Source organism: Manacus candei, unplaced genomic scaffold (assembly GCF_025592945.1).
Source record: "Manacus candei isolate 608988 ecotype Guabito, Panama unplaced genomic scaffold, ASM2559294v1 h1tg000046l, whole genome shotgun sequence".
Taxonomy (NCBI): Eukaryota; Metazoa; Chordata; class Aves; order Passeriformes; family Pipridae; genus Manacus; species Manacus candei.
Genome location: NW_026138094.1, coordinates 815,650 through 835,583, shown reverse-complemented (window position 1 = coordinate 835,583; position 19,934 = coordinate 815,650). Strand labels below are relative to the sequence as shown.

At 52.4% G+C, this 19,934-nt stretch overlaps 1 protein-coding gene across 3 annotated transcripts; it reads right to left on the bottom strand.

Annotated features, from left to right (window-relative positions):
• Window positions 1-24: 24 nt before the first annotated feature.
• PKM (pyruvate kinase M1/2) lies at window positions 25-19,811 on the bottom strand. Of its 3 annotated transcripts, XM_051796431.1 has the most exons (12): window positions 19,671-19,784; window positions 14,565-14,624; window positions 14,190-14,359; window positions 13,752-13,843; window positions 10,691-10,822; window positions 10,303-10,489; window positions 9,230-9,500; window positions 8,792-8,942; window positions 7,311-7,463; window positions 4,134-4,300; window positions 1,295-1,476; window positions 25-784 (listed from the first exon to the last, which is right to left on the bottom strand). In XM_051796431.1, the coding sequence occupies exons 2-12, from the start codon at window positions 14,603-14,605 to the stop codon at window positions 678-680; spliced, it is 1,653 nt and encodes a 550-aa protein (XP_051652391.1). In that variant the 5' UTR covers window positions 14,606-14,624; window positions 19,671-19,784; the 3' UTR covers window positions 25-677. The 3 variants fall into 3 exon arrangements, with proteins under 3 accessions (XP_051652391.1, XP_051652392.1, XP_051652390.1); XM_051796432.1 differs by lacking the exon at window positions 14,565-14,624 and having other exon boundaries at window positions 19,671-19,811; XM_051796430.1 differs by lacking the exons at window positions 4,134-4,300; window positions 19,671-19,784 and adding an exon at window positions 3,525-3,691 and having other exon boundaries at window positions 14,565-14,619.
• Window positions 19,812-19,934: the final 123 nt, after the last annotated feature.

Below are 19,934 nucleotides of genomic sequence, written 5' to 3'. Positions count from 1 at the left end.
TAATGAGCAGATCAGCCCAGCAGGTGCTTCAGCTTCTCTTTATTGATGGACAGTTGTGCTCTCCCACCCCAAGGCCCGTCAGAGTGCTGGGTGAGGGGGGAAGGGACTCTGGGATGGTGGGGGGACACGACTAACACAGGAGACAACGCTGTAGGGGAGCACGGGAAGCTCTTGCACGGAGCCAACACCCTCCTCCTGCCCCCATGCCCAAAATAACCGGAGAGGGGGCTGGATTCACTTCAGACTGGGCCTGGGGAGGTGTGTGGCCCCATGGGAAGGGGTGAGTAGCAGCTTGCCTCGAGCAAGGGGTCCGGCGGAACCATTGACCACACATCGCCTCTCCTTCCCCAGTCCCCCAGAGCAGGGCCGGGAAAAGGACATTTTACACCCTGAGGACAGTCACCAGGAACCTCCTATGCCGACTCCAACACACATCAAGGCAGGACTTCACTACGGGGGAGAGGTTTTTTAAAAAACTAAACACTTCAAGTATATTTCTTTTAGTGATTTAAGGTCTCTTGCCCCTGCTGCTGCTGCACTGGGTGGTGTTTAGCAACCTACATCCACTCTAGGGACAAGGAGAACAGCGCAAGCAATGGCTGGTCTAATGCAAGAGGAGAGGGGGAGGGAAGGTGGGAAGGGAGGTGGGCAGGGGAAGGGAAGGCTGAGTCTGGTGCTCAGGGAACGGGCACCACACGCATGGTGTTGGTGTAGCCGGAGCCGGGGCGCCAGCCCGTCAGCACAATGACCAGGTCGCCGCTCTTGAAGAACCCACGGGCTTTGCCTGGGAGAGAAGAGAGAGGGGTCAGAGCCCAGGTCCACCCTGTCCCTCACCCACTTGTCACCAGCTCCCTGAGCCACCAAAGCTGCCTGCCCCAAGGCAGTCGTGGCTCCTGGTGCGTATCAAGACATCCCCCCCACTTCCTGCTGTCCACCCATCTGCTTTGGGGTTCTCTGCCAACACAGAGCCTGGAATTCCACAACGTAGGATTTGGAGGGGCTGGAGAACAGCCACCCTGCTCCAGGTTTCCCCTGTCTCTCAGAGCGATGAGTGTCACAGTTCCATCACTCAGCACCTTAAAACCAACCCGATCTTCTGCAGAAACCCCTTCTAAGGCAGCTGTGACAAACCCACTGCCCCATTTCCCAATCGGATGCTGCTGAGCCCACCCAACTACCACGGGTTTCCCAACGGGATCCGGTTACCACACAGGCAGCCAGTTCCTCTCCCTGTCACCAGAGCCCATGTTCACCCCAAAGCCCCACCCGGGGGCTCAGGGCCCCCATCACTCACCGACGTTCATTCCCAGGGTGACGCGCAGATCCACATCCTCGGCCCAGGCGTCCTGGGCGGGGTCCTTGCAGAGCACGGGGAAGATGCCGCGGTACAGGTGGGCCTGGCGGGCTGTCTGCTCGTTGCGGGTGATGGCGATGATGGGGGCGCGGGGGCGGTACCGCGACACCAGGTGTGCTGACCTGCGGGGAGAACACACCCGGTGGAGCCCCATGTGCCGGCACTGCCGCCAGAGGGGACGGAGAGGACACTGGGTATGGCCAGCGGGAGCACAAGCAACCCACAAGGGCTCCCCAGAACCCCTGCAGGGACACGAGGGATGGCCACCCTGGTGACCATCTCCACAAGGAGATGCCAGCCAAGAGCCACTCACCCACCAGCTTGACACGGCTGAATTCCCAGTTAGGCAACTGGGCAGACACCACCTTGGCTCCCAGCTCAGCAAATGCCACTGGGGTGTTTTGGTCCCCAAACAAGCCTTTCCTTGTTTGTGTTGCTATGTTAAACTGGCGAGGTGCCATTTATTCCAGCCTCTCCAAGCAGGCCTTGGCATCTCAACTGGGGTCCCTGCAAGTTCCCTCTGTTTTGAGGAGCTCCCGGTTTCTGGGATGGAAAGAGCTGGTGCCAGCAGCGCTCCCCAAAGCGTGCCAAGGAGGAAGCCATCTGCCTCCCAGCCACCTGCTGAAGCAGCAAACAGGCCAGTTGCTCCACACACAGCTCTGCCCCTGCACTCAACGGGAAGCAAATGCAACAGAGCCCAAAATTTATACTGGGAAGTTGGGCACGGAGGCCTTAAAATAGCAGCAGCACACCCTGGGTGGGGACTACAGCTTCCCTTTCCCTGGACACATCTGCAAACAGAAAGATTCAAACTGTAAGGCCACAGCATCTACAGCTCCATCTTTCCAAGGGCCATGCCAGCATCTCCACTCGCTTCTGCAGCCTTGTTTAGTGGAGCCAAGCTCAGCCACACAGTTTGCTGCTCAAAGCAGGCAGCAGCAGATGCTCCAAGCACCCAACCACACATCCCAGCTCTCAGACAATCCTTCCCACGCTGTCCAAGCCGCCTCCCAGGAGCTCCAGGAGATCCACGTACTCAAAGGTTTAACTGAATCCACAGCTAAAAATATTCAAAAGTCAGAGTTCAAAATCTCTTTAAAAAGGTCAAGTGTAAGGCTAGAACCCTGGACAAAGATACCTTAGAAGCATGAGGGTAACCAGAACTTGACACTTATGGTTCCCTCACCTCTGCACAAAGTGGCTGCTCCAAATCATTTTAAGCTGTAAATTTAGGTGAAGGATTTACTGATGGTCCAGGTCTTCAGGTAGATTATGCCCAGCACACACAACCACACCTCTGCTGCTGCTCTACTGCTTTGGTGTGAATCCAGGGCGAGAAATCCTGATTTTCTTCCAGAAAGCAGCCTGAGAATTATGGTCAGACGTGCACTGGGAGGGGACAGCCTGATTCCTCTAGATGGAAGAGCTGATCCATGAGGCTCCAGCTGCCTTCCCACAACTGGAAGAACAGGTCTCTGTTGGGCAGCTGTCACCATTGCTGGACAGAAATCCCAAACTACATCACTCCAGCATGTCTCTCACCTGCAGCCACTGAGCTCACCTGGGTGCCTGCCAGACACTGGCCTGTGCAGAGATTATTCACAGACAGGCACAAGGAAGCCTAGAAGAGGAAATTTCCAAAGCTTTCCCTTTCCCTAACAACCCTAGGCTACACAGTCCCTCTTCACTCCTTGGGCTCAGGCAAGCAGGGCTGATGCCTGCAAAATTCAGCAAGGGACCAATAATTTGGATGCTATGAAAGACCAAGGCCCTGAATTTAAAAAAAAAAAAAAAAAAAGTAGATTCTGCATCCACTGAACTTCTGCCTCACTGTTACATCGACGGTTTCTTGCCAAGAAGTTTGAATTGGAGCTGCAACACTTATTTTCCCTTGGCTCTTCCAGCCGGCGCCGCTGGCAGAGCTGCCACTCACAGCAGCAAGAGGAAGCCGGGCTCGGAGCTGGTGCCACGCTGGCAGAGACAGGCTGAGGAACCCGGAGCACACGGATTGAGTCCATCTCCCAGGGACCAGCACTGCAGGCAGGCCTAGGCTCCCAGTCACTGCCAGAACCAGGTTCCACCTCTCTCTCAGGGCCGTGTTCTTGGGATCCTCCTTCCCCCACCCTGTCACGTAGTTGGCTTGACCTGGGGGAAACCTGTCCCCTCCTACCTTCCAGACTTGGTGAGGACAATAATGGCCCCGCTGCAGCACTTGAAGGACGCTTCCACAGCGCCAACAGCAGCGGCCTCGGTGGGGTCGCAGTTGAGGGGGGTCAGACGGCGCAGTTCCTCAAACAACTGCCTGTGAAAGATGGCGGCTTCGGCCTCCCGGGCAATCTATAAGAGCAACACGCATTCGGGATGACAACACTCACAGCACCACTCGGGCAGCACAGGGAGGGCGAGGTGCTCTGTCACAACGTGGCACAGCGACACCGTCACCACACGGTGAGCCCAGATTGAGCTCAACACACCGGGGTGACGCCACAGCACTCAGCCACCCCAACACCACATCCCTGCAGAGGAACCATTTGATTTCCCAGGTGTTCTTTTCCAAATGGTGGCACCTCGCCCTGCCGTGCCCACACTCAGGTGACACTCATGCCAACTGCCAGGCACTCTTGCTCTGCTCCTGCCTGCTGGGGTCCCTCCCTGGCACAAGTCAGCTCAGCCTACAGCAGTTACGCAAGGCCAGCACGGGCTGAATTCCTGCAGTGTTAGAACGCAGCGTGTTTTTGCCATGGAAAGGGCTGGCCCTGAGCCCCTCTCCGAGCCCTACCTGCCGGACTCGGTCAGGACTATCAGGGCTGCAGCTAAGCACTTAAAAGAGGCCTCCACCGCGCCCGCCGCCATGGCATCGGCAGGGTCCCTGTTGTTAACATTGAGCCGTAAAATCTCCTCGAAGAGCTGACGATGAAACATTGCGGCCTCGGCCTCCCGAGCGATCTGCAGCCCCCAGGGGAGGGAAGGAGGAGAACAGGAAAGAAGAGAAGGAAAGATACACCAGAGGAACATGAGATCACATTAATTTGCCCAATCATCGTAGTAATGCATGCAAGAGGGTATTAGGATCAAGCTGTGAAACTTTTTGGCTCTCAGGTTGTGAGTTTCCTGAATGCAACCCAGACTAACATCTGTGTGAATGGCAGGCCCCAGTCACCAGGCAGGTATTCCAAAGGTGGCTATTCATTGCATTTTGGAGTCCTGTCAGAGCAGGTAAACACAGACTGCTTTTCAAGAAACAGAGCAAGCCAGCTCAGAGGCAGAACTTATTTTGTTACAGCTGCTTATGACTCCCTTGAGAGACTCTTGTGCCACCTACCAGCCTGCCCACAGTCCTGCCTGTTATTCCTCAAGAATCTCTGTGGCTTCCTTTCATACTCTCCTAACACCACAGAGCTCTGCTGTAACAGTCTTCATGGAGCCAACGTGCAAATAATGCACTTTTAACATGAGCCCTCAAGGTGGGACACTGGTCCTTCTCAGCTTTGTTAGATTTAGTTTAACTTGAGAGCAAATAAAGATTTAGTTTATTTTAAGCTGAGAATCAGTAAAAGTTTAGTTTAACTTGAGAGCCAGTAAAGTTTCACCTCCAAGTGGAATATCAATTTCCCTTCTGGTAATAAGGAAACAAACAGGAACAAGTCTTCCTTATAGGGTTGTCACAATGTGGATGTTGAGGAGTTTGTACAGTGCCAGACGTGACAGATGAGAGGGACACAGGCACAACTAAGGACTTTCTGTTCCTGCTGAGCATTGGCAACAGGTTCAGTAACCTGCTCATCCCAGCACCCCGGGAATCACTCACACAAAAGACAACTCCCATCTCAGGAGGCTGCATTAGCCCCTGACAACCCAATAAAGAAGGCTTGCAGAGACCAGAAAAGTGTGCAAAGATTGACCATGTTCAAGGACAACTTCATCCAGTTATTTCAGAAAGGAAGCAGCCACTACACAAAGCACAAGTTCCTGTTTAATTAGAGATCAATGTGTCATTATAGTGAAAGCTTTGGAGTTAAAAAGTCAAGAATTTTCCTACTCCAGTGTTGATGATTTATTTTCTATGATGCTGGGAATTATCCCTTCCACAGCTATCAGTTTAAGCCAAAGTAGTTAAGTATCTTATGTCTAAAAATAACAGGACACATGGGGCAGGCCAGAATAGCAGGCTGGTGCCAACTTGTCCTCAAGCCGTTTGTTACTGCTGGCTTTAGATAAAATGGGAGTATTTGCCTCAAAACATTCACTCCAAATGCAGGAGCTGGGAGCCAGACAGTTTATCTTCAGCCCTGGTACAAAGGCAGCAGTTCTGTGTAGCACACAGGGCAAACCCAAGCTTAGCAGGAAGCCTGCATTCCCCAAGTGTAATGGAACACGGGAATACATGTGCCTGCTTTGGCATGGCTGCAGAAGGACAGTAATCCTTAACTCCACCCCAAAGCTGGATCTGCTCATGCAGGAATGGCTATACAGGGTTGGTGCATGGTTGGAAATACCAGGGAAGGTGGGAGAAAGGGAAATGGAGTGGTTGTTTAAACCTTGGTCCCCTCAAACAGCATGGACAGGATGGTGTTTGAAGACCAGTGTGGATCATGGACTTGAATGGGAAGGAAGCCCACTCCCCTTAGCAGGAATCAGCCTGCCCAGTATTTGGAAGTTTACCACTTAGGTGGAAACACCCTCCTGCTCTGGCCATGCTGCAGGTCTCCAGGCTGTGGTTACTCAGGGCATTATTGCTGGGCTCAACTAACACCAAGGGAAACAGCTCAGAGGAAAGATCCTGGCTGTTCTGGGACATGCTCCTACCATCAGAGTTGGCACCTTGCTGCCTGGAACATCTTACATTCAACAAAGGGAATCTGTGTTTCAATTTCTGCACTGAGGGTTAAAGCCTTCAGTGTTTCCCCAGGGGCTGGTGGAATGAACAGCACTATCCCCAGGTCTGCAGGAAGAGGGAAGCAGGTGCAACAGGTCCTGAACTCAGGCTACAGATACAACACAACCTGCCCAGGCCAAGGAATTAATGCCAGGATGAAAACCCAGGTGTAAGCTTTGCTGCAGCAAGTTCCCAACTCTTGGTAGGAAGTCAACCCTTGTGATTTAAGGGGTGGAAAATGAGGGAGAAGCTTTTAGATGCACTGTTAGCATTTGGCCTGGAAAGGAGCAGTCACTGCCCAGTCATCATCAAGTCATATTTTACATTTGCCTCGTGCAAAAAACACCACTCCATATTGAGATAAAAGTTATTTAGGTAACACACTGCAAACCAACACTGGTTGAGTTGATTAATCTATAAAATCTGAACTGCAAATAAAACTGGTGAGAGTTAGAACTGGTGAAAGTTATCACTGCTGTGATTCACAGCACTGCTAACTGGGGAGCAGCAACGCTTGTAGGTACTTGACATCAGGTTTTATCAGCTGAAACTTGAAGCAGAGCAGAGGTTTCTGGCAGTTCAGGCATGTAAAAATATGGTGCTGTCAGTACTCATGCAACAAACCCCCCCAACACGAGCACACACCAGGTGCTGAATGCAGCAGTGCTGTAAACCAGCCTCAGGAGCCTCCCCCACCCCTCCCACACTGCAGTCAGCCAAAACCTTTCATTATCTACAGATAAACTGCTTAAGCAGCTCCTTGACCTTGCAGAAGTTTAAGGCATTAATATGCCACTGTAATAGGACAGTGGACAAAACTTCTATCAAGGTAATGGCAAAACCCCCTTTACCCTGTCCTAAGCAACAAGAAATGGGAACTTTCATATGTCAGAGCAGCTCTCAACTCTGCCTGACAACAGTTTGGAGCACAAAAACCGAGGTGCCAGGCCCTCAGGACCGCATTGGGTCGATAAAAACCCACCCACAGCAGAACGTGAGCAAAGAAACGCCAATTTTGGGCGGCTGGGCACATTTTGGGCCCCATGTGCCCGGCCCAGGGCGGGGCGGGGCGGCGCTCACCGCGTGCTGCATGCGCACGGCCTCCAGAGGGTAGTCGCCCTTGGCTGTCTCCCCGGACAGCATGATGCAGTCTGCGCCGTCCAGCACCGCGTTGGCCACGTCGCTGCCCTCGGCGCGCGTCGGCCGCGGCTTCTTGATCATGCTCTCCAACATCTGGAAGAGAAGCAACCCGGAGAGGTCGAGATGCTGCCAAAGGAAGCGGCTGCTTTTTCATTAGTGCACTTCAATGCTCTTGATAGGGTGGGCAGAAAGTGGGATTGCAGCCTAAGAACTCTGGGAGAGGTGTTCTCTGTGGGTATGGAACAGAGAGGTGCCTGGTCCCTAAATCAGCTTTGAATTTAAGCATCTACTAGCAAGGAAAACAACCTATTTAGTTTTGTACCCACTATACGTTTATTCCTTTTCCAGGGAAATTTAACCCACAGAACGTCCCAGACACGACATTCCAACTTTTTATTTAACTTTCCAGCATAAGGCTTGGTCCAAGGAACCCAGAGCTCTTTAGTGTGTGGCATTACACGTATTTTTGGAAGCTCAGATCCAGTCATACATTCCCAAATTTGGGCTTTTTACATCTAGAAATCAGAAAGAGCAAGGTCTGACCCAATAAAGTCACCTTCATCCAGCACAGTATTTCAAATGTTTTAGATAATATAAACAGGGATATAAAGTCAGAACAGCCAATTCCACGAGCTTCCTAAGCATCCACTCTCAAGAGAGTGAAAAACAGGACAGCTTTCCATGAGGTCAGCTCTTCCTAACACTTCTCCACACATCCAAGCCTGTCCAGCTCTCCTGTCTTCCTCAGCTTTCCCCAGCTGGATCTCACCACTGCACAAACGCCGCTCATATCCCATGGGGCACTGCCTGAGGCAGCATTCCAGCTGCATTTCAGTAGCAATACAGGCAAAAGAAGGAGCATATGCCACTGTAGATCCAGAATTTTGTCTGATGACTACTGTCCAGGGACAGTGTTTGCTTCCACAGCCTGTGTGCAGAGCAAGCACAGCAGGAAACCAGCTCTCTCAGTGCCTGAGGACTGTCTGCACGTGATCCCTACTGCTCCCAGAATAAGGAGATGGATCTTTCAGTCAGTTCCTTCTGATGCTGCAGCGCGGGTGCATCTTGTAAGACACCTGGAAGCCTGGGCAAGTCTTCCCTATCAGGCACAGATGTAATGCCACAAGATGCCAAGGCAAATTGTGCCAGTTTTCCCCAGAATATGTTCAGTCAGCCCAAAAGGCTCATTATCTCATGTTTTGAGGTGTAAAACCTTCAGCAGGCACCCAAGAGGTCCTGTAGCCTTACTGGGGAGGTTCCCAAACACAGAAGTGCCTCAACATGAACTCCTCAGCTATGAGCAAAACCTCTTTGCTCTTGGCATCTCACTGTCTAATCAACACCACCAATCCATGGCAGCTCCCAATGTTCCCTCCTGGCCAGATTCCAGCCATGAGGAGCCAATGGTGTATTTCCAGTACCTGAGTGGCACAGATGATGGGTTTGCCAGCCCTGTTGCAGCGCCCAATCATCATCTTCTGGGCGAGGAAGACTTTTTCAGCCGGGATCTCGATTCCCAGGTCACCGCGGGCCACCATAATGCCATCGCTGGCCTCCATGATCTCATCGAACCTGACAGCGAGACAAGAGCTGTGTTATCCCATTTGTCCTGCAAAGCACCCTTCCATCTGCTCTGTCCTCCTCTTCAGGAAGGGAGCATCGATCTAGAGCGCCGTCAGCACACGGCCTTTCCACGGCCTGTTTGTGTTCCTGCAATGCCAAGGAAGGAGGAAGAAAGCCAAGACCGAGGCACAGCACACGTTCAGTGCTACACAAAGCTGTCTAAAGCTACAGGAAGGGAGCGTGAGTTGATTTATTTCAGTCTGACAAACCTGAAGTGCCCCCTGCCCAAAGCTCACCTGCGCACACCCTCGTGGTTCTCGATCTTGCTGATGATCTTGATGTTCTTTCCCTTCTCCCCCAGCACCTTCCTGACAGCGTGGACATCGGAGGCTTTGCGGATGAAGGAAGCAAACACCATATCCACGTTCTGCTCCACACCGAATTTGAGGTCCTGAATGTCCTTTTCAGAGACGGCGGGCAGGTCGACGGCAGCGCCGGGCAGGTTCACGCCCTTCTTGCTGCCGAGCATCCCGCCGTTCTCGACCTCAGTCATGACATAGTCCTTGCCTGAAACACGTGTTCCCACAGTCAGTGCTTGCCAGGAAGCTCCCACTACTGGCTCCCACCTCCCCTGCCTGGGAACAGCAGTTCCAACAGCAACACACAAGATAAGAAAGAACAGCACGTCCCTTCAGAGCATTTGTGTACCACACAAGCTCCCAACCCACCCTTGGGAAGGCAACACATTGGTTTAAAACAACTTCTATGTGTTCTTGGAGAAGATGCCAATTGTTTTGTGCAGGAGGTTGGCAATGTCTTCCCCCCAAAAGGCTCCCAGATTGCACCTCTGCACACAGGAGCCCTGTTACACCAAACTGAGCAGCTCAAAAGCCTCACCTCAGTGTCCATACACGCTCAGGGTTTAGAGGCTCCAGCACTTTAGGGAGGACTATAAAGGGAATATCATGGAACTACCCTTGCCTCTAAATTCCCAGTTAAAGCAGGTTCTGTCTCTAACCACAAAACTCAGGGTCTGTCCTGTAGAACTAGTTAAATCCTGCATTAAGAGCATGAATTAGCTTGGCTGAACAGGCTTTGATCATGAGCTGTGGTATGGCCCTACAACATGTCTCCCTTTGAAGAGAGGTTTTAGAAGCCAGTCCAGGGAAACCCAGCTAAAGTTAGTTTTTGGAAAACTCCTACACTTAAAGTAGAGAAGGTTTGGTTTTAAGTCTCACTACAGAATCAAGAACCATGTCCTCCTTTCTTTAATATACAACTGCAAGCTAAAAAGCAGTTACTGGGGGGAAAGCACAAACATGTTCCAAGAAAAAACCAAGCAGGCATAACAGGAATGGCTGTTACCCACCTTTCTCCTTAACCAGCAAGGAAATCAGACCGTCATCCACGTAGATTTTGCTGCCAACATCTACAACCTTGGTGAGATTCTTGTAGTCCAGCCACAGCGTGTTCTCGTCACACTTCTCCATGAAGGCATCGTCCAGGGTCACTTTGAGCGGTGAGCCCCTCTTCAGCTCCACTTCTGCTGTGCCACTCTGGGTGTCAAAGTGTGTGTCAGCAAAACCAGGAAAAGCCAGCACACAACTACCTCCCAGCCTGCAGCAGTTCAGCCAAACTTTTGGTAGGTGTTGTGTTACCTGGTTTCCTAGGATATTTTTTGTTTGGAAAAGGCCACAAGCTTAGCATAACTAGCTGCATGAGGTGAAGAGTGTGAGATAAAAAAACGAGCAACTTACTCCCTTAATGAGTCCAGTTCGGATTTCAGGTCCCTTGGTGTCCAGTGCAATAGCCACAGGTCTGTAGGTGATGGGATCAGAGGCAAAGCTCTCTGTGGCTTCTCGCACATTCTTGATTGTGCCCTCATGATACTGGCAAGGAAAAAGAGATGGGAATGTTCAGACCATTTCTACTCCACTGCTTATGGAAAAGATGCTGAGACACTGCCCAAGCTGAGAGCTTTGCTTTCACATGATGCTCAGTTTCAGTTCTACCTTAAAAATTTAATCCAGACTAAGCTTCCAGAAAACCAGAGTGTAAGGATAAGGCCTTCCTGTCATGAAGGTAGAGTCTGGAAATTATCTGGCTGTGCCCTCAGTTCTAATTCCAGAAGGACAACTGAAGGAGAAGCCCAGAGGCCCGGCTGAAGTGATTTTCCATCAGGAGACACGCTCGCCAATTGAAGGTGGTTTATCAACCAGCAGGCCTTTAGGAGCGACATTTCCAAAAGTTTTGCTGAACACCTGTCTATTCAACACAGCAGAACATCATCAGATGGATAACTGTGTGCATGGAAAGACACCTGGATGGCAGAAGAATGTCACAGCTAAGCCACTCTCACACATGCCTGTGGTCCTTCCCCATTCAGGGCACCAAAGGGAAGAGGCCACTCCCCACTCCCTTCATTACCAACTCCCACACACACTTCTAGCCTGACCCACAGTCAGTCCCACAGCTGGACAAGCCTTTCACTATCTCTTTGGCTGAAATTTCCCCAAGTGATAAAGGACTTGCAAAGGGGATGTTATCCATGTATATATTTACATTTTATTTCAGAAGCCAAAGCAATCACAGCAGGAGCTCAGTGCTGCAGCACCACAAACCTGGCTTCCAAACCTCCACATGTATAAGAGCATTTTGCTAATGCTGCCAGTTTTGGGACAGTTTCCTGGGAAAAATCACATCCTAATCCCTTAAATGTGCTTTGAATGGCCAGCAGATCAGTTCATTTTACTTGTTCAAACAACATTAAGAGATAACCTGAACTATTTACAACTACAAGAGTTGTGTAACACTTGACAGACTGTTGTAGATAAGAAATACCCTTTCCCCTCTCTGTACCCATAGTGACAGAGTTTGACCTGACTCGCCTGAAACACCTGGCTCCCTTTGATCTGACTTCACCTGGAACATCCGTCTGCCTCGTGACACTCATGTCCTCAACATGAGCCCTGCACACCAACCTGAGTACCTCAGGGGCAATAATCCAGTGCCAGGAAGGTGAGGCTGGAAAAAGCTGCACTAAAGTTCACATGTATGCCCTTGGCCAGAGATAACCAACACCTGATAACTCCAGGACAGGAAAATGATTAAGTTTATTGACTGAGTGTGTGAGCTGGGGCTGAGACGGCCCTGACCCTTCCAGGCACCGCAGCCTGGGATGCAGCACAGAAACCAGAAACCATGCCTGAATGGTCCCATTAAACTTATCTGATCCCAGGCATCTGGGATTTTTCCATTTTAGTTTGATATCAAGGACTGACTGAGCCTGACTTCCTGAAGAGTTACATATGCAGAATGGGAATGCAGGCAGAACTGGAAGTAAAAGCCATTTTTACTCTATGTAAAAGGGTGGCAGGCAGGTGCCAAAGCACCTCTGCCAAAGTTGAATCCCCAGTAAATACTTTGGGGTGGACACCAGAACTGAAGCACTTGTGACAGACAAAAACTCTGTGGGGCTTCACTGGAAACTGCAGCTTTTTAGAAACCAAGAGGGGACACAAACTTAGGACTGGCTACAGCTGATGGTCCCACTCCACAAGAGATGACAGCTGGACCAGAGCCTGCAGTAACCCAACCCCATCTGTTTGAAATGTGCAATTAGACCTCACCCAAAGCCACACTCCCTGTCCTCAACCTCAGCCAACAAGCTCACAGACCACAGCAGCCACTCTGCTGGGCAGTAACGGTGTGAAAATTCCCAGTTTCAGCCTGGTCACCAACTCCCTGATGCGTCACCTGGCCCAAGAGCCACCCGGCTGCAGGATTTGACTACCAGGAGGCAGAGTTGCTCCACACTTTCTCCAAGCAGATTTCCCAACTGCAGGCCCTGCACAGATGCTATCCCAGGGTGTTTAGTCAAGGTCTGACAGTTGCCCCCAGTTAAGTGTCAATTCTGACACTGCCTTATGCCCTTTAAAGGCCAGTGAGGGTGAAAGGCCAAGCTGTTACACACTACGAGGCTTACGGGTCAGTAAGTAAAGCCACCTACAGCTGCTACTGGGTGACATTTTGAGAGCTGGAAAGGAGTCAGGGTTAAAAAAAAAAAACTCAGCAGAAAGGCAACCTGGAATGGGATCCTCAACTCTCCCAGTATCACTAAGGACCTCAGCTATTTATAGCAGTAAGGGCTTGTCTATCATGGAGAATGTTGGTTTCTTTTGACCTTACTCTTCTAAGGTCACCACGCCAAGTCCCAGGACCCTCCTGAGAGCCAGGAACGCAACTGGAGCAGCTGGTGAGCCAGAAAACTCAGTAGTTCATTCTTCCCACTGGGTAAAGTAATTACATCAAATCACTAACGGATCCCTTTTGAGACAGGGTTATTCGCTAACGACCTGCTTGCAAAATCCCCAGCAATGAAACAAGAAGTGAGATGAACTGATAGTGTGACCTCCTGCTGAGGTGCAAAACAGCAGCAGCAAAACAGGGGCAGGTGTTTTTGGCTTCTGCTGCTTCTTTGTGCAGTGAACAGCAGCATATGAGGAAGAACTGAAGTATTTCATGGCAAGCAGTTGGCACACAGTGCCAAATCCCAGTTACCTGGCTTCCTGGTGCAGGGAAGGGCGTGGAACCAACCTGAACTGCTTTCAAAATGGCTCAGAAAACACACCTGAATGTTATCAGCAATTACGCAGGCTCAGTATGTACAGTGTGCTTTCCCCAAAAGCAGAGCTATTTTGCCTTCCCACACCAAGGCTGGTCTGGATAAAGCTGGATTTCCCTCTTCCATAAGGGACAGGGGCAGCAGACACACACACAGCCCAGTCAGGGCTGTATGAGCTCAGACCCCACCCTTACCTCATGGGTGCCGTGAGAGAAGTTGAGGCGGGCAACATTCATTCCAGATTTAATCATTTCCTTCAGCTTCTCCACAGAGCGGGAGGCTGGGCCTAGGAGGAAGAAACAGTTTGAACATGAAATTTGTAAAAATAATGAGGTAACCCACACACACCAAGCTGTTTCATGTGGAAGAGAAAAGCTAACTGGATACAGGCTTGCTCAGCACTGCAGCAGCAAAGGTTGTTTTAACTTGCCCACAGAACCCAAGCAATTGCCATTTCCCTGGGTACTGGAATCACTCCCAGCAGTACCATGGGTTAGGCAAACATGGGAAAGTCGTGTTCCTTCACCACCCAAGTTCAGCCCTGGCAAGGGATGAAAGCTGGATCCCTCTCACAATTTCCCTAACAGGTTTGGGTTCTTGCTGCAATTCTCCCCTATCCAGGAATCACCTACCAATGGTGCAGATGATGCCAGTGTTCCTGGCGGTGGTGGGCTCCGAGTCGATGTCCAGGCGGCACATGTGCTCCAGGAAGGTGTCTGCCATGGCAGCGTGGAGCTGCTGAGTCTGGATGAAAGCGGTCCCTGCATCATGGTGCTTCGACATGGTTGCTCGATTCCTGTGTCTGGAAGGGAAGAAAGCGGTGCCAGGTTTGGGAATCACCCCGACCTGCCCAGCAAGCAGAGACACCAACACACCCACGTGATGAATATGGAGGTAACGAGAAAGCTGCTACTGGGTCAGACTTGATGTTCCTACTTGAGAGTCTTAACAGGCAAGACACATTTCTATTTCCATGTCATCCCCCACATGGACCACGCAAAGCTCACCTGCCTTCTATGCAGATGTTCCCTTCATAGCTTCTCTTCATTGCCAGTCTTCCCTTGGAGCTACACAACGCAACAAAATTCAAGCACTTGAGTGCGCAGGCAGAGGTTCTGCCTCCTCCCTCCCAGCTCTCCAGTCATTCCTCTACAAGCCTCGACTGCTCTTCCCATCCCAGCCGGGACCGGGACAGCTCGGCACTGGCGTGACTGCGGCGTGCCCGGACACGGGCAATCCTCTGCCCAGAGCATCTAATCGTGGCAAAGCCTGCCTAAGCCTAAACCCCAGTCTCTAAGCCTGGACAAGCAAGCAGACTTGAGTTGATTAAACACAACACCTTGGCAAAGAACATGTAAAAGACTGAAGATTTCTTTAAAACATTTAAAGTCCCTCTTTGACTGAAGACACTGTGGGTCTCCCCGGCCCCCTGCACTCCTTCTCACTCAGGGCAGCTGAAAACCAACATAAAGTTTAAAACTGGTTATTTTTGCAAAATTTGGATTAAGAAACCTCTCTGAACTCAGGCTGCTTGGCTCCTCAGGACTAGAGCATCCCCACAACAGCAGGAACAGCCCATAACCCCAGGAGGAAGCTGAGCTGAAGCTTAACTGTCCACTGGGATGGCAGGACACTCATTTCCCAGCAGTGCTGGTGCCCCCAGGCATTTCTAATTGCAGTAATTTTGTTCTCAGGTAGAAGCGGCAACTAAAAGCTCTTTGTTTCTTGGACCTGCCCAGGTGAGAATCCAAAAGCCTTGGTAAGGGAGGGATGCAAGGTGGTGGCTAGTGGCATGGACAGATCACACATTTTGGCTTCAAATATTGGTCTGACTTCAAACTCCATCCCCTGGGCAAGCAGGGGATATTCACAGCAGGCATGAACTGCCTTCTACAAGATGTGCCTGTAGAAATGTGGGTTGTGGCTCAGCTAAAGGCTGGGATAGAGCAGGGACTGAGCAGGGTTTTGGTTCTGCCCACTCCAGGCAGATAAAGCCCCCCAGTAACCCATCGAGCATGTGAGAGGCACACACCAGCTCAGCAGGCTCAGCTCTGACAGAGGCACTGATGGGCCCAAAATCTCTGTCAGAGCTGAGAAGGACAGCCGTGCCCTCTCAGCCTGCCCTGAGCCAGCCGGTGCCGCAGCGGCTCCTCCCCTGCTCCGCAGCCCTTCCTCACGTAGCTCACGTCCTGCTCCTCGCGCAGCCAGCCCTGACTCACCATCGCCGCTGCCATGCGGCACAGGGCGCCCAGGCCACACAAAACCATAATTTGACCTGGCAAAGCCTCTTTCCCCTCAGCCCTGCCAGAAGCTGCTGATTCACTGGAGTCACTACACGAAGGTCTGCCCACATGAAAAGCCCAACGAAGACTCATTATAGGAAAACCCTCTGGTCAGCCCTGAAACATTGTTGTTTCAGCACTCTAACACTTGCTGCTGCATCCTCCGACACCTGCAGCGCAGCGCCGGCTTCTCTAGATGCCAAAACCAACAAGCCTTTGCTGGGAAATCACCTCCACGCACAGGCGAGCAGGTCTGCACAGCTCCTGGGAACACGAGGAACAGGGAACAACGGGATCCTGACACAGAAACTGGAATAGGGAACAACGGGATCCTGACACAGAAACTGCACCCGCAGCGTAACTTGGAAGTTTATAACAATAGCCAGGTGAACTCTCCCTGCCTCATGGAAATCCCCCACTCACTCAAGTCATTTGCAAATACAACTTTAAGCCCTCTAAAGTTTTTATAAAGAGAAAGGAAAAGTTCACTTCCCAGTCAGAATCTCCTTCATAACTTTCCAGCAGTTCAGTGAGCTCAGAAAAGGTAACTGGAGACATCATGACCTTGTCCAGGGGTGAGAGCAGAAACGCAGGAGCCAAAACGTGTCCCAAACACCCATCTGCCCCCAGTGCCGGGCCACGACCAGCAAAATTCACTTCTTAGTGCTCCCTCCGGCCTCCCATCACAGCACATTTACAAAGCAGCGATTGAATTCTACTGGAATGACCAGTCTTATATTTATAACAGGAATGTCTGGCATTTCCCACCACTCTGCTTTTTTTAAAATCAGAGGAGCAAGGACTTCAAGGACACCTGAAAACAGAGCTCTCAGTCTGGGCTGAGCACAGAAGGGGGGTGAGCAATACCCTACAAAGCCTGTATGCTTCCAGCACTGAATAAATCTGAATTCCTTCCTTGAGGAATAATGATTAAATCCCCAAGTTTATTACTTGGGCTGCCTGTGCTACAGGCAGGGCATCTCAATGATGTCTGGTATCTCCCCAGCTCCTGAATATTCCAGAATGAGCCGTTTGAAGTCAGGACTGGTTTTACAGTGCCAGGTGACTAATTCCAGCCAGCTCACCCCACTGGTCAGCCAAGAAAGCCTAAAATCACAGCACCTCCAGATGTGCCCTTGGGGATGGAGAAACGGGAGGGAGCAGCAACCCCCACCCCGGCAGTCCCCACCCAGGGCCAAGTCTGTTATCGGTGACAACGGGAAGTAGAAGCTCCAGCAGGGACTGGGACTGTCCCCAGGCCACACCGGCAGAGCTGTGTCACTGCCTGGAGGAACTGCAGCGAGAGGGGGGCGGGGTCCTCCTGGGGGGGTGATGGTTCTGGATTTACAGCTCAGCCTCACTTACACAACCTCTCTGATGCTGCAGAATGACGCTGCTCATGCCCAGGGCCCTCAGCTAGAAGCAGAAATGGTTTGAGTTAGTGCTTAGGCCAGGGTTATGAAACCAGGCAGGCCTTCAGATTGCCAAAAAAAGATTACGAAAACATCAGCTTTGCTCACTCCAGAGGCGAAAGGCACTCAGCAACAGAGAAATGCAGCTGCTTGGCATCCCCTCTTGAGGGAAGGAGCACAGCACGAGGTGGTGTCGCGACGTTACGTAAGTACAAAATGGCCACCCCAAAACACCACTCCTTTTCTGCAAGCCTGGATGGGACCCAGAAGCCACCACCTGCTCCTGGCTGGCCAAAGCTTCCCCCCGCAGCGAGCTGGGGATCCACGGGAGGAGAGCCCCACAAAAGGGATCGCTCTCCAGCTTTTAGGCAATGGAAAAGGAAAGTCGGGCCCGGGAGACAGCAGCACTTTCCCTGTGTGCTGCTGGCTCAGCAGAGCTGCCCTCCCCGCAAGGCAAACGCATAGAGTAGGCTTAACTAAAAAAAATAAGGAGAGGAGGCGACAAGCATCGGATGTTTGGTGAGGAGAAAGACTTATCTCGAGGGTATTTGTAGGACACACCTACAGGCTTAACCTTGCAGAGGACAAGGAGCCTTTCAGCCCGGCAAAAAGCACCTGGCTGCCTTCAGGCAAGCTGTAAAAACCTGCTTTACATGATAAAAGGAAGCTTTGGGTCTTTTTTTTTTAACATTTAAACAGGTGGAAGTGTAGCTCCCTGCGCTGCACGCCCACTCCAGGATGAAGGTCGCTGCACGTGGCAGCGCCCCGGTACTGCAGCCCCATTCCCTACGTGCCATCCATCACCACATGCTGCGGCTCCATCTTCCCCTGGGAAAACAACGGGAGATAAAGGAGCAGCACGTGCTCCGTCCGGCCTGGGAAACGTCTTGTTCTCACCAAATTCAATTATCAGCTTGGCGGGTGCAAAGGGAATTAAGGCCGGTGGTGGATCACGCGGGCTAACGGCAAGAAAGGAAGGTTTTAATAATATTTACAGCTTCTGGTGGATAAAGGAGTAGGTAATCAAAAAAACGCAGGCTGTCGCAGACTCCCCAGGGTGGTTATCTACCGAAAGCGAAGTTTCTCGGAAGGGTTTCACAGGCAGAAGTCCCCGGTTCAAGCACGTGGCTCCCAGCAGCGCTTCCTGCCTCGGCACAAAAACCTCTCGCTTAATCCGGTGATGGGCTGGAAACCCGCCGGCATCAGCCAGGCTCATTGGGCCATCAAACTCCTCTAAATTAGCTTAAATTCTGCTTTATAAACGGGATATCGGGCATGAAATTATGCGCTTTGGAGTGATTTTTTTTAATTAAGCACTCCTGGTTGTACAACAAGTCCCAGGAGGTGTCTAAGTAACCAAAAAACCTCTTTGTCATCCTACCTTTGAGCCAAGGCAAGATATGATGAGCAGCAGTAAGAAAGTTAACACATTAGCATCACAAAAACTTCTGTAAAACACTGATTTTTTTGTTAACCTGGGCCTCGACGATACTAAGTTCCCTTATCAGGACAAAGCAGGTTTTCAGAGATTGCATTCTACTTTTCTTAGTCTGAGGAGACAGTCGGGAGGTTGCCATTGTCCGCCCACAAAAGCCCTATTCATGCCCTGGTAGCCCCGCACAGAGGGTTTAAACACGTTTCAGAAGTTTTCGCAGTTCAAGAGACTGTCCAAATCAACTGGACGCGTTTAAGCAGGCACAATTATGGCGGAAGATTAATTATCTTTGCGGGGCGGGGGGGGGGCGGGAAGAGGCTGCAGCATCACTGGCGAGCGCAGCGAGCCGGTCACTGATTTAAAGTCAGAGCCGCTCGAGGGAACCGCCGGCTCTTACGTGAGTGCGGGCAGGGGGGGGAGCCGGACGGGCCCCGGCTGCCTCTGACTCAGCCTCTGGCGGCTCCTCGGGCACAGCCCGGCCAGCAGGACCCAGCCGGGAGCTGCCACCCAGCCCCGCGCTCCGCGTAACCGCGCGGCCATCCCCCGTGCGCGGTCCCGGCCCCACGGACCGACCCCCCCGCGCCTCCCCGTGCCCGGAGCGGGCGGTGCCCGGTGTGGGGTCGCGGGAGGATGCTCGGAGCGAGGTTTCCCAGGTGCAGGGGGTTCCCGGCGCGGGGTCGTGGGGGGGATGCTCGGAGCGGGCGGTTCCCGGTGCGGGCCCACGAGGGGGGATGCTCGAAGCGGGCGTTCCCCGCCGCGGGGTCTCGGGGGATGCTCGGGAGGGTCGCGCGGCCGGGGCGGCCGCAGGCCACGTGCTCGGCACCGCGAGCCCCCCGCGCGCCCCTCCGGCCCCCAACCGTCCCACGGGGCGCGCGCCCCCTCCCCTCAGCCGCCGCCTGAGGGGGCCCCTCTGCCGGCGGCGGTTAACGGGGATAACGGGGATAACGGCGGTACCACCGCGGCCGCCCCTCAGGCCGCCGTTACCTGCCGCCGCTCAGCCGCGTCACGAACCGCTGCTGCCTCTCCAAGCGCCGCCGCCGCTCTGCGCGCCGCCCCCGCGCCCCGTCAAGGTGATCCCGGCCGGCCGCAGCACCGCCTCCTGCGGATCCCTCCGCCGCCCGCCCCGCCGAGAGATACAAGGGTGGGGCGCCGGGACTCCTTTCACCGGCGGACGCACAAGGCGCGGGGGAGGCGCTCAGAATGGCACGCGCCCGACCGGCCAATGAGGAGACGGCGCAGCCGCCGCGC

What these genes read in the sequence shown, in the direction of transcription:
- PKM (XM_051796431.1), bottom strand. Translation starts at nt 14,605, where the DNA reads ATGAAGAGAAGCTATGAAGGGAACATCTGCATAGAAGGCAG. An exon ending in TCTCTCACGGCACCCATGAG is followed by an intron (nt 10,823 to 13,751) that starts GTAAGGGTGGGG and finishes TTTCCTTGCCAG; the next exon opens with TATCATGAGGGCACAATCAA. An exon ending in GTCCTGACCGAGTCCGGCAG is followed by an intron (nt 1,477 to 4,133) that starts GTAGGGCTCGGA and finishes TTCTCCCCGCAG; the next exon opens with GTCAGCACACCTGGTGTCGC.